This window comes from Thalassophryne amazonica, chromosome 1, assembly GCF_902500255.1.
Source record: "Thalassophryne amazonica chromosome 1, fThaAma1.1, whole genome shotgun sequence".
NCBI lineage: Eukaryota > Metazoa > Chordata > Actinopteri > Batrachoidiformes > Batrachoididae > Thalassophryne > Thalassophryne amazonica.
Genome location: NC_047103.1, coordinates 150,834,650 through 150,853,295, shown reverse-complemented (window position 1 = coordinate 150,853,295; position 18,646 = coordinate 150,834,650). Strand labels below are relative to the sequence as shown.

General features: G+C 40.5%; 1 protein-coding gene across 1 annotated transcript; it reads left to right on the top strand.

The window, feature by feature from the left end:
• The first annotated feature begins 954 nt into the window (after positions 1 to 954).
• lig4 (ligase IV, DNA, ATP-dependent) lies at positions 955 to 16,903 on the top strand. Its single transcript, XM_034176103.1, has 3 exons — positions 955 to 1,030; positions 9,239 to 11,309; positions 15,311 to 16,903. Exons 2-3 carry the CDS (start codon positions 9,247 to 9,249, stop codon positions 15,975 to 15,977), a joined length of 2,730 nt encoding a protein of 909 aa, XP_034031994.1. The 5' UTR covers positions 955 to 1,030; positions 9,239 to 9,246; the 3' UTR covers positions 15,978 to 16,903.
• The last annotated feature ends 1,743 nt before the right edge of the window (positions 16,904 to 18,646 follow it).

The window sequence follows — 18,646 nt, the reverse complement described above, 5'->3', positions numbered from 1 at the left end:
TACTAATTATTCATTTTCATGAATTACCATTTGGTGCTCAAACATCAACTAGTCACATATGCTTTCGAAATCTGTGATATTTTCTGTGTCTAATTATCTTTATACAATAATATTACCATTATTAATGTTGAATGTTTGCAGTCTATCTATCTATCTATCTATCTATCTATCTATCTATCTATCTATCTATCTATCTATCTATCTATCTATCTATCTATCTATCTATCTATCTATCTATCTATCTATCTATCTACACTGAACAAAAATATAAATGCATCACTTTTGTTTTTGCTCCCATTTTTCATGAGCTGAATTCAAAGATCTAAAACATTTTCTATGTACACAAAAGACCTATTTTTCTCAAATATTGTTCACAAATCTGTCGAAAACTGTGGTAGTGAGCACTTCTCCTTCGCTGAGATAATCCATCCTTCCTCACAGGTGTGGCATATCAAGATTATGATTAGACAGCATGATTGTTGCACAGGTGTGCCTTGGGCTGGCCGCAATAAAAGGCCACTCTTGAAAATCACAGAGAAGCAACCTGAGCTTCTTGCATGTTTACATAAAACAAACACAATAACAACGTCTAAAAACCCAGAAAATATATTCACGAGAGTTTTAGGCACAATATATACAAAGTTTTATGTTGCGATGTTAAAGCTGTTGTCCGTGTGCAGCGGTTAAATTGCTGCCTTAACAGACCGACTTATGACATCTTGCAGAACAGTGAACCCTACCATTTCCCCTTTATTTTAATATAATTCGCTGTGGATTTAATTTTTTCCTTTTGGTTTGTGTTTCTAACAATATACTTTTTTTTTTGCCACACTGGCATGTTTTTGTATATGTTTGCTTGTTCTTTTTTGTTAAAGCAAGCAAGAAAAAAAAAAAAAGACAGAAAGAAGTCGGAACCGTTGTGCCGCTCATGTTTCTGGGGAGTGTTTACTTGAAACCATATGCGGAAGTGTTCATCAATCATGTCGTCTGCTCTGTGAAACCTCTTTCTTTTGTTCAAACAAACCTGAAGGTAATAGTTACCTTTGTTTTATGTCATCACAACAGGCTTACATATAATATGTTTTATTACTTGTCATGCGGGTAACGTTTTTTAAACTTTAGGGGTCCTTTGAAAATAAAAGTACACTTAATTAATTCGCTATATCGTACCTCAAACGATAAAACTAAATATAACCTACTCGCGATTTGCATAATCTGTTGTGAAAACAAACGGGTGCACTTTAGCCGTCGTTTAGACAGACAGCAAAATAACAACACAGACCTTTACTTTGAAAATATTCAGGCATCGCAGGGAAAAAACAGCGATTTTTTAAAAATTAGCTTCAGGGTAACCTCGCCGTACTGTAGAAAACCACAGAAGTACCGTTTGTTGCCGCAGTTTATGAATCATTGATGTTCTTGGATTCTACTTGGGTTGTATCACAATTTTCCTACTGTCACTGTCCAAAAACAGCCGAAATTGCGCAAAGCTGTGGTCCAGAGGTGGAAGCATTGTTCAAATTTCTTGAATATTTATATGTTTCCCAAATGTTAAGACCTGTCTCTAATCCTTGTCTTAATCCCAGTCATAACTCTAAAGCTTTTAAGAATAAATCATTTGCAAGGGTACTACGCTTCACCTGGTTTCAGGTTTTGAGATGTGGGGATGGACCAGTTGTCTGCCTGGGTAGTTGTCATCCAGGACCAGAAGCTGTGTTGTTGATGGAGTGTATCGCAGCATCAGCGCATGCTCTCAGGTTTGAATTGTAATACTATGCAGCTGAGACTTGTTCATTGTGCTCTACCTTTAGAGCCTTCCTGATATCTTTATCCTAAATAGCAGCGATATAGAGGAACATAATAAACAAGTTTTACTGAAATCCATAGGGGGCACACTGAGATATGGCCAATGAAAATCGCCAAATATCGCGTTCTTAACATAAAGACTGCCACCTATGCAAATAACTAATCCACCGCTATTTATGCAAATTTGGAAAGAACTTGTCCCAGTGTATCCATCCATCCATCCATCCATTTTCTTCTGTTTTATCCGGAGTCGGGTCGCGGGGGCAGCAGCTCAAGCAAAGCTGCCCAGACCTCCCAATCCACACACACCTCCCCCAGCTCCTCCGGGGGAACCCCAAGGCATTCCCAAGCCAGCCGAGAGATGTAAATCTTTCCAGCGTGTCCTGGGTCTTCCCCGGGGCCTCCTCCCAATGGGACGTGCCCAGAACACCTCTCCAGCGAGGCGTCCAGGGGGCATCCGGAAAAGATGCCCGAGCCACCTCAACTGACTCCTTTCGACGTGGAGGAGCAGCGGCTTGACTCCGAGCTCCTCCCGAGTGACCGAGTTCCTCACCCTATCTCTAAGGGAGTGCCCAGCCACCCTGCAGAGGAAACTCATCTCGGCCGCTTGTACCCGCCATCTCGTTCTTTCGGTCATGAGCCAAATCTCATGACCATAGGTGAGGATCGGAACGTAGATCGATCGGTAAATCGAGAGCTTTGCCCCCCTACTCGGCTCTCTCTTCACCACGATGGTCCGATACAGCGATCGCATCACTGCAGACGCTGCACCAATCCGTCTGTCGATCTCACGCTCCATCCGTCCCTCACTCGTGTACAAGACCCCGAGATACTTAAACTCCTCCACTTGAGGCAAGGACACTCCACCGACCTGAAGAGGGCAAAGCACCTTTTTCCGGTCGAGAACCATGGCCTCGGATTTGGAGGTGCTGATTTTCATCCCGGATGCCTCACACACGGCTGCAAACTGCCCCAGTGCACGCTGAAGGTCCTGATTTGACGAAGCCAAAAGAACCACATCGTCCGCAAACAGCAGAGATGAGATTCTGTGGTTCCCAAACCAGACCCCCTCTACACCCTGGCTGCGCCTAGAAATTCTGTCCATAAAAATAATGAACAGAACCGGCGACAAAGGGCAGCCCTGGCGGAGGCCAACGTGCACTGGAAACAGGTTTGACTTACTACCAGCAATGCGAACCAAGCTCCTGCTGCGGTCGTACAGGGACCGGATAGCCCTTAGCAAAGGACCCCGGACCCCGTACTCCCGGAGCACTCCCCACAGGGTGCCCCGAGGGACACGGTCGAACGCCTTCTCCAAATCCACAAAACACATGTGGACTGGTTGGGCGAACTCCCATGAACCCTCGAGCACCCGATGGAGCGTGTAGAGCTGGTCCAGTGTGCTGCGACCGGGACGAAAACCACACTGCTCCTCCTGAATCCGAGGTTCGACCATCGGTCGAATTCTCCTCTCCAGTACTCTGGAATAGACCTTAACGGGGAGGCTGAGGAGTGTGATCCCCCTATAGTTGGAACACACCCTCCGGTCCCCCTTCTTAAACAGAGGGACAACCACCCCGGTCTGCCAATCCAGAGGCACTGTCCCTGATCGCCACGCGATGTTGCAGAGGCATGTCAGCCAAGACAGTCCCACAACATCCAGAGATTTAAGGTACTCAGGACGGATTTCATCCACCCCAGGAGCCTTGCCACCGAGGAGCTTTCTAACCACCTCGGTGACTTCTGCCTGGGTAATGGATGAGTCCGCCTCTGGGTCCCCAGTCTCTGCTTCCTCTTCGGAAGACGTGACGATGGGATTGAGGAGATCCTCGAAGTACTCCTTCCACTGCTCAACAACATCCCCAGTCAGGGTCAACAGCTCCCCACCCGCACCTTAAACAGTGCCGGTGGAGAGCTGCTTCCGCCTCCTGAGGCGTCGGACGGTTTGCCAGAATCTCTTCGAGGCCGACCGATAGTCCTCCTCCATAGCCTCCCCGAACTCCTCCCAGACCCGAGTTTTTGCCTCTGCGACTGCACGGCCTGCGGCACGCTTGGCCTGCCGGTACCTGTCAGCTTCCTCTGGGGTCCCACCTACCAACAAAGATAAGTAGGACTCCTTCTTCAGCTTGAGTGGTGTGTATCCAAATTTGGATACACTATATCCAGTGTATCCAAATATGCATAAATGAGCAAGGCTTATTCAGGGCATAGGCTCTGGAAGGGCCCCAAATGTAGCCCAAAATGCCAAAAGTTGCGACTTGAAGCGCCTCCTATAGGCGGCGCCGTCAGTTAGCCTTGAAAAATATAACGCTACATGGGAGAACTCCATCCATACATTCATATACCATAAGATCAATGAGGTTTACTGAGGGTGCACAAAGATATTCAAAGGTCAAAATCCACATTTTGATTATGTCACTGTTTTGGCCCCTTTAACCCCTACCCTAAAAAGGGCAGTAATTTTCCTCCCGAAGGGATTTTTGGATAAAAAAAAATGTAATTTTTGTCCGTTTGGACAATACATCTTCCCCTAAAAAAACTTCAGTGGCCTACTGAAACATGATATATCACCACCCATTTGAAAGTTACAGATTTCGGCAGTTAAACTGTCACCCTGAGCTGAAATGAAACTGGTACAGATGGTCTGTAATTCACTTCAATTTAATTTATTTTGTAGCACCAAATCTTGATAAGTTACATCACAGTGCAATAAACAAGTTTAAAATACACAACAGAAATCTAGGAACAATCAAGGCCATGAACTGAATGCTGCTGGAACATCATTGTCACTATCTGCAGTCAGTGGGATTTACATCACCATAGAAAGACATACTGTCATCCAAGAAAGAAACTCCTGTTCTAAATTTGACACCTCAAATTAGCAGTTAACTGCATGACCCAAAATAAATAAATAAATAAATATCTGTCTGTCTGTCTGTCTATCTATCTATCTATCTATCTATCTATCTATCTATCTATCTATCTATCTATCTATCTATCTATCTATCTATCTATCTATCTATCTATCTATCTATCTATCTATCTATCTATCTATCTATCTATCTATCTATCTATCTATCTATCTATCTATCTATCTATCTATCTATCTATCTATCTATCTATCTATCTATCTATCTATCTATCTATCTATCTATCTATCTATCTATCTATCTATCTATCTATCTATCTATCTATCTATCTATCTATCTATCTATCTATCTATCTATCTATCTATCTATCTATCTATCTATCTATCTATCTATCTATCTATCTATCTATCTATCTATCTATCTATCTATCTATCTATCTATCTATCTATCTATCTATCTATCTATCTATCTATCTATCTATCTATCTATCTATCTATCTATCTATCTATCTATCTATCTATCTATCTATCTATCTATCTATCTATCTATCTATCTATCTATCTATCTATCTATCTATCTATCTATCTATCTATCTATCTATCTATCTATCTATCTATCTATCTATCTATCTATCTATCTATCTATCTATCTATCTATCTATCTATCTATCTATCTATCTATCTATCTATCTATCTATCTATCTATCTATCTATCTATCTATCTATCTATCTATCTATCTATCTATCTATCTATCTATCTATCTATCTATCTATCTATCTATCTATCTATCTATCTATCTATCTATCTATCTATCTATCTATCTATCTCTATCTATCTATCTATCTATCTATCTATCTATCTATCTATCTATCTATCTATCTATCTATCTATCTATCTATCTATCTATCTATCTATCTATCTATCTATCTATCTATCTATCTATCTATCTATCTATCTATCTATCTATCTATCTATCTATCTATCTATCTATCTATCTATCTATCTATCTATCTATCTATCTATCTATCTATCTATCTATCTATCTATCTATCTATCTATCTATCTATCTATCTATCTATCTATCTATCTATCTATCTATCTATCTATCTATCTATCTATCTATCTATCTATCTATCTATCTATCTATCTATCTATCTATCTATCTATCTATCTATCTATCTATCTATCTATCTATCTATCTATCTATCTATCTATCTATCTATCTATCTATCTATCTATCTATCTATCTATCTATCTATCTATCTATCTATCTATCTACAGTTCAGAATAATAGTAGTGCTATGTACTAAAAAGATTAATCAAGGTTTTGAGTATATTTCTTATTGTTACATGGGAATCAAGGTACCAGTAGATTCAGTAGATTCTCACAAATCCAACAAGACCAAGCATTCATGATATGCACACTCTTAAGGCTATGAAATTGGGCTATTAGTAAAAAAAAAGTAGAAAAGGGGGTGTTCACAATAATAGTAGTGTGGCATTCAGTCAGTGAGTTCATCATTTTTGTGGAACAAACAGGTGTGAATCAGGTGTCCCCTATTTAAGGATGAAGCCAGCACCTGCTGAACATGCTTTTCTCTTTGAAAGCCTGAGGAAAATGGGATGTTCAAGACATTGTTCAGAAGAACCACGTAGTTTGATTAAAAAGATGATTGGAGAGGGGGAAACGTATACGCAGGTGCAAAAAATTATAGGCTGTTCATCTACATGTTTCTCCTACTATGGTGTTGGGCCTATATATCGCATACCAGGTATCATGGATCAGTTTGGATATGTCAAAATACTTGAAGAGGTCATGTTGCCTTATGCTGAAGAGGACATGCCCTTGAAATGGGTGTTTCAAGACAATGACCCCAAGCACACTAGTAAACGAGCAAAATCTTGGTTCCAAACCAATAAAATTAATGCCTCGTAGATGTGAAGAAATCATGAAAAACTGTGATTATACAACTAAATACTAGTTTAGTGATTCACAGGATTGGTTAAAAAAAGCAGTTTGAACATAATAGTTTTGAGTTTGTAACGTCAACAGCAGATGCTGCTATTATTGTGAACACCCCCTTTTCTACTTTTTTTACTAATAGCCCAATTTCATAGCCTTAAGAGTGTGCATATCATGAATGCTTGGTCTTGTTGGATTTGTGAGAATCTACTGAATCTACTGGTACCTTGTTTCCCATGTAACAATAAGAAATATACTCAAAACCTGGATTAATCTTTTTAGTCACATAGCACTACTATTATTCTGAACACTACTGTACATCACACAGACAAAGTGAGGAACCTTTGGGTAATTTTTGATCCTACATTCTCCTTTGGCCTCCACATTAGAAATATTATGAGGACTGCTTTCTTCCACTTGCAAAATATAGAGAAGATTCATCTCATCCTGTCTATGGCTGATGCTGAGACCCTGATCCATGTGTTTATCTCTTCTAGATTGGACTACTGCAATGTTTTATTTTCTGGTTTACTGCAGTCCAGCATTAGGGGTCTCCAATTAGTTCAAAATGCTGCTGCCAGACTTTTGACACGAAGCAGAAAGTTCAACCACATTACACCCATTTTGGCATCCCTTCACTGGCTTCCTCTCCCAGTGAGATCAGATTTTTAGGTTCTGCTACTAGTCTGTAAAATTGTTCACGGACTGGCACCTCCCTACCTAGCTGACCTAATTAAACCTTATGTACCGGCCCGGGCTTTGCGTTGTCAGGGTGCAGGACTACCTTGTGTCCCCAGGGTGAATAAGAAGTATGTGGGTCATAGAGCTTTCTCTTATCGTTCCCCTGTTCTGTGGAATGATCTCCCTATGTCAATAAAACAGTCAGATTCTGTGGAGACTTTCAAGTCCAGACTTAAGACGCACTTATTTTCCCATTCGTATGGCTAGCATACTGGCATAGTATAGTTCTATGCTTTTCACTCTTTAAATTCATTTTATTAGGAAACATAACATGCCGTGGCCTCAACTTTACCTAAATTCTGGATCTTTTAGTGAAGCTCAGGGGTAGTGGCTGGCGATCACCTTAGTATTTCCTGTTTTTCTTGTTGTTTAATGCTGACAAATTATACTGTATTTCTTGTCTTTCTGATGCCTGATTCTGTTTTTTTCTCTCTGTTTAAGGTGCAGCTCCATCCAGAGATGGGTGTGGTATTTGTGCTGGAGACCCTCCTGTCCTGTGCACCAACAGCTTTTCCTGTACATTCATTTTGTGAATTGTTCTGTAATTTATGTCTGTAGCATGGTGCAAGCAGAGGGTCAACACTTTGAGTCTGGTCTGCTTGAGGTTTCTTCCTCAGAGGGCGTTTTTCCTTACCACTGTTGCATCATGATATGGGCATGTTTCTCCTACTATGGTGTTGGGCCTATATATCGCATACCAGGTATCATGGATCAGTTTGGATATGTCAGAATACTTGAAGAGATCATGTTGCCTTATGCTGAAGAGGACATGCCCTTGAAATGGGTGTTTCAACAAGACAATGACCCCAAGCACACTAGTAAACGAGCAAAATCTTGGTTCCAAACCAACAAAATTAATGTTTTGGAGTGGCCTGCCCAATCCCTGGACCTAAATCCAATTGAGAACTTGTGGAGTGACATCAAAAAAGCTGTTTCTGAAGCAAAACCAAGAAATGTGAATGAATTGTGGAATGTTGTTAAAGAATTTTGGAGTGGAATAACAGCTGAAAGGTGCCACAAGTTGGTTGACTCCGTGCCTCGTAGATGTGAAGAAATCATGAAAAACTGTGGTTATACAACTAAATACTAGTTTAGTGATTCACAGGATTGCTAAAAATAGCAGTTTGAACATAATAGTTTTGAGTTTGTAGCGTCAACAGCAGATGCTAATACAAGTATTATTGTGAACACCCCCTTTTCTACTTTTTTTTTTTACTAATAGCCCAATTTCACAGCCTTAAGAGTGTGCATATCATGAATGCTTGATCTTGTTGGATTTGTGAGAATCTACTGAATCTACTGGTACCTTGTTTCCCATGTAACAATAAGAAATATACTCAGAACCTGGATTAATTTTTTTAGTCACATAGCACTACTATTATTCTGAACACTACTGTACATATATATATATATCACTGGGAAAAAAACGTTTTTATGGTTAGATTGAGACAAATGTTGTGTTGTTTGACCTCAGTAGCCAGTGGTCTATTTAGAGAGCTAAAGGTGTAGCATTTAACTGAACACCATACCAGCTGTTGATTATTTCCCTCCCAGGTCATCTAATATTCCAAAAGAAGTATACTGTGACAAAACTGAGAAACAACACAAATTCTCCTGTTTAACAAAATGGAATGAGAGAACTTTAATTTGTTATCATAGTAGTTCATTACTGTTTTGATGATTGTCCAATCACCTGTGTGAGCATAAAGAGTCACTGAGCTGTAGTCGCTAACTGATTTGTTTGGTTTTTAAATGGAATATGTTGCTTTTATGCATTTTACTGACAGAAGAAAAACTGTAGTTTCAATGAAGTATCAAGTTGATTTCAGTTTAACACAGATTTTGATGATTCTTGCAGATTTGATCATGGAAGGAACTTCCAATAGCAAACCTGCTGTTGAGCCATCTGTTGCTGCTCAAGTTCCTTTCTTTCATCTGTGTACCACATTAGAAAAAATCCAGAAATCTAAACTGCGTCCAGATAAATCCAAACTCCTTGGTGATTTCATTGAGTCATGGAGGAACTTCCATTCTGCCCTCCACAAAGACAGTCCCAAAACAACAGATTCTTTCTACCCAGCTATGCGCCTTATAGTGCCCTCATTTGAACGAGAGCGAATGGCATATGGCATCAAAGAGAGCATGCTAGCTAAACTCTACATTGATGTATTAGGCCTCCCAAAGAATGGACCAGAGGCCAACAAACTACTGAATTACAGAGCTCCGACCACGTCACAAGGAGAAGCTGGAGACTTTGCTGGCATGGCTTATTTTGTGCTAAAGAAGCGCTGCACTGCTCAGGGAAACCTCACTATCAAAGACGTCAATGACTTTCTGGATTCAGTGGCTATGAACCACGCAAGCAAGCAGAAGGATCTTGTGAAAAAGAGTCTCCTACACCTCATCACCCAGAGCTCCGCCCTGGAACAAAAATGGCTCATCAGGATGATTCTGAAGGACATGAAGCTTGGTATCAGTAAAGAAACTGTTCTCCAAGTCTTCCACCCAGATGCTGCTGAGCTCTACAATGTCAACACAGACTTAAACAAGGTCTGTCAGCAACTCCACAACCAGTCTGTGTCCCTCAGTGATGTCTCCATTGGACTCTTCTCAGCCTTCAAACCGATGTTGGCTGCTGTGGCAAACATTCATCAAATAGAAAAGCAGATGGGAAACAGCCCGTTCTACATCGAGACCAAGCTGGATGGTGAGCGTATACAACTCCACAAGGACGGGGATGTGTACAAGTACTTTAGCCGAAATGCTTTTGAATACACACAACAGTTTGGAGGCTCACCACTCGAAGGCTCGCTAACACCTTACATCCACAATGTTTTTAAACAGAATATTGTGAATTGCATCCTTGATGGTGAGATGATGGCATACAACCCAACCACAGAGACCTTTATGCAGAAAGGAAGCAAATTCGACATCAAGAGGCTAATGGATGACTCCGAGTTGCAGACGTGCTTCTGCGTGTTTGATGTGTTGCTAGTAAATGGCCAGAAGCTTGGTAAGGAAATGCTAAAGAATCGGTACGAGATGTTGAAGACAGTTTTCACCCAAGTAAAAGGAAGGATTCATCTGGTACCAAAGACCGAAGCCCGAACCACACAGGAGGTAGTAAATGCTCTGAATGATGCAATTGACAGCAGAGAGGAGGGGATCATGGTAAAGGATCCTCTGTCTGTCTACAAACCTGACAAGCGGGGGGAGGGATGGTGTAAAATAAAGCCAGAATATGTGGATGGTTTGATGGATGAGCTTGACCTGCTAATTGTTGGCGGGTATTGGGGCAAAGGGAGACGGGGTGGTATGATGTCCCATTTTTTATGTGCTGTTGCTGAAGCCCCAAAAGCTGGAGAGAAACCCTCTGTCTTCCACACCCTGTGCCGCATTGGCTCTGGCTACACCATGAAGGAGCTGTATGACCTTGGGTTAAAGCTTGCCAAACACTGGAAAGTATATCGGAAAAATGACCCACCGACATCTATCCTATGTGGGACAGAGAAACCAGAGGTCTACATTGAGCCCTGTAACTCGGTCATCATCCAGGTCAAGGCAGCTGAGATAGTAAGCAGTGACATGTACAAAACCAACTGCACCCTGCGATTCCCCAGAATTGAGAAGATTCGCGAAGACAAGGAATGGCACCATTGTATGACTCTGGCTGAGCTGGATCAGTTCCGAGGAAAGGCATCTGGGAAGCTTGCCTCTCGACACGTTCGCATTGATAATGACGAACCAGAGAAGAAGAAGCGCAAGATGCCAGCCAAACCTAAGAAAATTATCGGGGTCATTGACCACTTTAAGCATCAGGATCTCTCTGGAGTTTCCAAGGAAACTGATATGTTTGATGATGTGGAGTTCTGTATACTGAATGGCACGGAGGATCACCCCAAAGCTGAGCTGGAAAAGGCCATGGCCAGGTAAAAATTACATCCAAGAATAAGGTCATATTTTATAATAATACATGATTTTGTGTTATCACTAGAATAATTATTCTTTTAGTTGATTAAAATACACAGAACAAAGAGGTTTCTGTAGTATTTTATAATTTTCAATTATTTTTAGGTATTTACTCTTTTTTAATTCCATTAAATTGTATTCCATTGATTTATATCACACCCATTTACAACATAACTCACTCAAATGTGCTTCACAGGGTTAAGGTTGAACCTTACCCACCCCTGAGCAAGCACATTTGCAACAGTGGTAAAGAAAACTCCCTCAGGTGTTTTTTGATTGTAGGAAGAAACCTCAGGCAGACCAGACTGAAATGAGTGACCATCTGCATTGGCCATGCTACTAATGACATTCATCCATCCATTTTCTATACCCACTTAATCCAATTAAGGGCCACGGGGTGGAGCCTATCCCAGCAGTCATAGGGGCGTGAGGCGAGGTACACCTTGGACAGAATGCCAGTCTATCGTAGGGCACTACAACAACAAATAAAATGAAATGTAACAAAAAATGGTTAAATATGCAAAAACAGAGAAGTTGCAGGTAAGTGTCCAATTTCTTATAAAGGCTAGTGGCTGTATTAACCAGTTGCATAGGTGCAAAACCTCCGTTTGTATAGGGATTTCCGTCAAGATTTGTCTCCATATTCTGTTTATGTTATCATATCAAACAGCTAACTTTAATATATATATATATATATACAAAATGTATGTATATGCAGTGGTGGGCACAGCTAACCAAAAAGTTAGCTTCGATAACTGCTAATCAGCTAACTGAAAAGTTATCTTTTATAACTCTAAACCGATAAACCACCAAAAAATTTATCGGAAGCTACAGCTAACCGCTAGCTGATAACTTTCAGTGTTGTCTCCAGTACACTCTCAGCTACTAACAAGCTGATTGTGAGTTTAAACACCGCCAATGCTTCTGCTAAAATCAAAGACGATCACAAACCCAAACACAGCCAATGAGTCAGTGCTTCTGTCTTTGTGCGCCCTGCCTACTGCTGTAGGGAAGCATTACTTACCTTGACAGCATACAGTGGTCCACCTGTGAGGCAGACATCTTGAAAAGAAAAGCAGGTTTGACTTATGGTTTTGATTTATAAATCAAATTAATCTGGATAGAAGAACTACATTGTTGTCAACTTTTAAAATGTACAAAGTGAAAATATAACACATATCTCTCAATTTTTAAATAATTTAAATAATAAGGGATTATGGGTAAACTGAGCATCCGCTCATACTGATTGGCTGACTAATTCATTCTATGTAAAAACCAACGTAAGTGAGTGTAACATGTGTTGGTGTTTACAAATAAATGTGCTTTTGGAAAATATGTCTTTTTTTTTTATTTGTTAAGAAAAAGGCATTTGCAAAACCAAGAAGTCTGTTAAATTGTGATTCAGGTTGACAACCGTGTGATATAACCAGGCACCAGTAGATGGCAGTGTTTATGCTTTTTTTTTTTTTACAAATTAAAAACATAACATATTTTACAAAAGCACATTTATTTGTAAACACCAACACACACACATTAATTCACTAGTGTTGTTTTTACATAGAATGAATTAGTCAACCAATCAATATGCGCGGAGGATCAGTGTACCCATAATCCCTTTGGACACCCAATTTTCAAGCTATAAAATTGAGTGGTTTTGTTGGCCTCGTTAACTGGATACAGTTTGTATTTACAGATATGGATCATACAAATCTATTAATTGCCAAATGAATGGTATATTGGCTTTGTTTTTTGTTTTTTTTTTTAATATAAGGTCTTATATTTTGGTGTTCATGTATGTTTAATTTCTGTCCAAAAAAATCTCAAAATCCAAGTGGTCCCAAATCAAGCAGAGTAGTCTGATTACCAATATTGCAGTGATAAATGCTTGGAAATATAGCAAGTTGTAAAGTCCAATCCTATCCTCAGTATGCCTAAGCCAGAACAATATTTAATGCTCACTCCAATTTACTCTCTTCAAATTCTGTCAAGATTTAACATACATGAACACAACCTTTATTATCAAATGCATAAACAGCAAAAAGCTATGACTCAGCAGGATTGGAGTTCAGTGCGCACACAACATGATGATGTCATCAGTTTTGTGAAGAACCTCTGCAATGGCCACCATCACACACACACACACACACACACACACACACACACACACACACACACACACACACACACACACACACACACACACACACACACACACACTCACACACACACACACATGGTTCTGTCCAAAAATTGACATATGTGAAATTGTGACATACGCAATATTTTCAATGCAAATTTTCGCACAGGAAAAGAGATAAGTTGTTTAAGATTTCTCTAGAACAAATATTTTAAATGTGTCCATTCTACATTTTCGACTGGCAGACATGTTTATATTAAGAGATCACAAAATTCATCTGCATGCTTTCACATATGTCAAATTTGATGGAATTCTGTTCATGTACGTCATATTTTGATGGATTTTTTTCACCTGCGTTGTAAATCTAACAGTCAAAAATGAAATCCCTGATTCCGAAATCCCAATTGAGGTACATTCCCTGTAAAATATCCTTTAGAAAACTTGAATATCCCTGGAAAACATTGATAGTAAATCAGATGTGAGTGGGGTCAGCATGCACTGTCTGATTCATTTTATTTATGTATGTCATATTATAGACCACTCTGCCCTCCAAACTTTTCAGTTAGTTTCTCCTGTGCTTGACTTCCCAAAAATGACTGTCAGTGACTTGAACCACATTTGTTGTGGAAGTTGGTTATATTTACATCTAAAAAAAACTTCCAACACAGTGTTTTTCCCCAGGTCTGAGAATTCACCCTCCTGTCACCTATACAGTAGTGTTCAGAATAATAGTAATGCTATGTGACTAAAAAGATTAATCCAGGTTTGGAGTATGTTTCTTATTGTTACATGGGAAACAAGGTACCAGTAGATTCTCACAAATCCAACAAGACCAAGCATTCATTATATGCACACTGTTAAGGCTATGAAATTGGGCTATTAGTAAAAAAACATTAGAAAAGGGGGTGTTCACAATAATAGTAGTGTGGCATTTAGTCAGTGAGTTCGTCAATTTTGTGGAACAAACAGGTGTGAAGCAGGTGTCCCCTATGTAAGGATGAAGCCAGCACCTGTTGACCATGCTTTTCTCTTTGAAAGCCTGAGGAAAATGGGACGTTCAAGACATTGTTCAGAAGAACAGCATATTTTGATTAAAAAGTTGATTGGAGAGGTGAAAACTTATACGCAGGTGCAAAAAACGGTAGACTATTCATCTACAATGATCTCCAATGCTTTAAAATGGACAACAAAACCCAGAGACGCGTGGAAGAAAATGGAAAACAACCATCAAAATGGATAGAAGAATAACCAGAATGGCAAAGGCTCACCCATTGATCAGCTCGAGGATGATCAAAGACGGTCTGGAGTTACCTGTAAGTGCTGTGACAGTTAGAAGACGCCTGTGTGAAGCTAATTTATTTGCAAGTAAACGAGCAAAATCTTGGTTCCAAACCAACAAAATTAATGCCTTGCAGATGTGAAGAAATCATGAAAAACTGTGGTTATACAACTACATACTAGTTTAGTGATTCACAGGATTGCTAAAAAAGCAGTTTGAGCATAATAGTTTTGAATTTGTAGCGTCAACAGCAGATGCTACTATTATTGTGAACACCCCGTTCTACTTTTTTTTTTTACTAATACCCAATTTCATAGCCTTAAGAGTGTGCATATCATGAATGCTTAGTCTTGTTGGATTTGTGAGAATCTACTTAATCTACTGGTACCTTGTTTCCCATGTAACAATAAGAAATATACTCAAAACCTGGATTAATATTTTTAGTCACATAGCACTACTATTATTCTGAACACTATGTATCACATTAGCAAATTGTGACTCATTTATGAAGGGGCTTTCTTTAAAGTGTCTCATTTTGTCATCAGGTGTGGGGGTATTGTGGTGCAGAATCCTGGCCGTGACACATACTGTGTGATTGCCGGCGTGGAGAACATGCGAGTGAAGAACTTGATATCATCCAACCAGCATGACGTGGTGTGGGCCTCCTGGCTCCTGGAGTGTCTGGATCAGAAAGAAGTGGTCCCATGGCAACCGCGTCACATGATCCACATGTCGCCCCCCACCAAGGAGCACTTTGCCAAAGAATACGACGGCTATGGCGACAGCTACTTTGTGGACACAGATGTGCAGCAGCTGCGGGAGACTTTTGGCCGCATCTCCCAGGACGCATCGCCAGCTGTGGATGTTGGCCAGGTGGAGGAGCGTTACGGCTGGGAGGACCTTCCCACCAGCATGTTCAGACTCTTCACGGCTTACATGGACATCTACGCCGACATTGGCAACTCCGACACCTTCATACCGGCGACTTGCCTTGACATCAGGGCGCTGGAGTTTCGCTATCATGGAGGCACGGTGGTGCAGCGGCTGGAGGAAGGTGTCTCCCACGTCGTTATCTCAGAGGAAACACGACTTCTGGATTTCAGGACGCTGAGGTACTGCTTTAGGAGGAAGTATAAGATTGTGAGAGAGTCATGGGTGACTGACTCCATCAAGGCGGGGTACGTGATGAATGACAAGGAATATTTAGTGTGAAGATTCCTTTATTGATATATTTAAGCTTCATGTTGGCAAAGACGATTCATCTTTTAGGTAACAATTAATTAACTAACAATAAATTTAAGATTGAAGGCAAAATACACATGGAGGTTTGAAACCAAATTACACTGTAATTTTCAGGGATGGAATTTCTGAGCTGTGCATATTTCATTCCTTATGTTTTTAAATTATTTAGGTTGCTTGCTAACTTTCAAAATAAGGTCATTTTTTTTCTTTTAATTCTCAGTCAAATTTGGATTTCTGCTGCTTCAAGTGTGGAAAGATATCTGTTTTTCTCCTTCAAACCTTTAGCTGTTTCAACAGCATTTTAATGTTAACTTGTTTTAACATCATTAAAGTTTTAAACTTTAAAAATAAAGATAATTGTAAGTTTTAAACTTTTTCTGTTAAGATATTTTTTGAATTTACGCACTGGCACACAGACTGATAAAAGTTTTTGAGCATTGTGGATATTTTCTGAACGTGCACAAGACTTTGAAAGAAAATGTGAACCAAAGCAATATTGACAGGTTTCGGCATCATGCAATCTGCCACTAGAACTGACACTGTTTGTTCTTTGTGTATTAAATACTGTTATTAAAACTAATGGTGTCAAAATCCAACTCCTCGTCCATGTCGTGAAACCTGGCTAACGGGTCAAGTAGGGGATTGCCTGTTGGGATGAAATACGGTGGGGAACTTGTGTGCCCCGTGCCTGTCATGGTAACCATAAACACCCAACAGGAACCCTGAACACAAGACTGCTAATGGAGCTCTGGTGAAACAAGAAGTCTTCAACGGCGGATCAGGCAGAGATGGTGATGTCTTGTAACCCAGCGGCTGTGAAGGCGGATGAAGGCTGCAGCATGTTCTCAGACCCTGATCATTTGGGATTTCCCAGCCATCGGAGCAGGTCAAGGATCTGTCAAGGACTGTGTTTGTCAGTGTGCAATGACATTCCCACGCTAAAAACAAAAAGCCCATGCACAGACATCTCTATATTGACCCTGGATGTAGATATCCCTTATGGGAATCCATCAAGAGACAGTCTTCCTCCCAAATGAGGGATTGCCATGACGATTAAAAGTGAATACTTGGAATAAAATCTTGGAATGTGACCAGATTTTTTTTTTCTTCAGCCTTTAGCTCTTCAGCATGTGAGCAGCTGGCAGACAGTGAGTCAGAGTCATGGTCTGGTTGAGTCTGGGAACATGCATGGTGGGTCCTGAACACTGCTGTATCCACCACACTATGAAACTGTTCTGAATCCTGGGTGGCAACCACCCAGGCAGAAAACTGGTCCATCCCCACCTCTTAAAGGTAACCCTCTGCTGCAGCCAGGTGAAAAGTAGGCATGTCCTTGGCTTTCTCCAGCCACTGGGATCCTCAGCACTCAGAAACCTGTTAGTGGAGCAGCTTAACTAAAATTTCCATAATAACTTCATTTTGTGATAAAAGCATCAAATTTGGCACACATATTCTAAATTAACTAATGATTATTTTCAGCTATAGGGCCATCCTGGAGCTGAGCTACAGGGGTCAAAATTTTAAAATGCTCCAATCATGTTGAAAACTATACCACATTATTTGTCTGATCATAACAATTGGGTAAAAACAGCAAAAATGGTGACAAAGGTCAGTTTCAGTTTGTAAAAGGGTCAAAATGTAAACTTGCTTCAATTTTGGTAAAAATGCTACAAATTATTTGTTGAGCATTTTAAAAAGGAATAGTTTACAGCATCCGTCATGCTCAGTTATCATAGAATCCAATGGATGTCGACCTTGTTTGACCTTTACTTTGGAGACCAAGCATTCAACACAGTCAAACTATTCCATTTTTTTTAATCGTTTTATTTCAACCAATAATTGGCATTATTTTTTACCAAAATTGAAGCAACTTTAACTTTTGAACTTGTACAAACTAAAACTGACCTTTGTCACCATTTTTGCTGTTTTTACCCCATACCCCATGGGGTAAAAATTCAGCCACATGGGGTGTGCAGCCAGTACGTCCAAAGCCCGGATAAATGAGGAGGGTTGCGTCAGGAAGGGCATCCAGCGTAAAACAAGCCAACCCAACTATGCAGACTAAGAATCGAATTTCCATTCCGGATCGGTCTAGGCCCAGGTTAACAACGTCCACCACCGGTGCTGTTGCCCAACAGGGTGCCGTGGAAATTGGGCTAGTGCTGGGCGAATATGACGAAGAAGAGGAGGAGAACGTTTCCACAAACAGCGGGAGAAGAAGAAAACTCGAAGGGTGGAAATGAGAGTGGGGACTTTGAATGTTGGAAGTATGACTGGTAAAGGGAGAGAGCTGGCTGATATGATGGAGAGGAGAAAGGTAGACATATTGTGTGTGCAAGAGACCAAGTGGAAAGGAAGTAAGAGCAGGAGTATTGGCAGTGGGTTCAAGTTGATGTACCATGGTGAGGACAGGAAGAGAAATGGTGTTGGGGTCATTTTAAAGGAAGAGTATGTTAAAAGTGTGTTGGAGGTTAAGCGAGTGTCTGACAGGGTGATGAGTGTGAAGTTGGAAATTGAAGGGGTGATGATGAATATCATCAGTGCATATGCCCCACAGGTAGGTTGTGAGATGAAGGAGAAAGATGATTTCTGGAGTGAGTTAGATGAGGTGGTGGAGAGTGTGCCCAAGCATGAAAGAG

Coding starts and splice junctions, on each gene's coding strand:
- lig4 (XM_034176103.1), top strand. CDS start 9,247: ATGGAAGGAACTTCCAATAGCAAACCTGCTGTTGAGCCATCTGTTGCT. Junction 11,310..15,310: donor CTGGAAAAGGCCATGGCCAG/GTAAAAATTACA, acceptor TTTTGTCATCAG/GTGTGGGGGTATTGTGGTGC.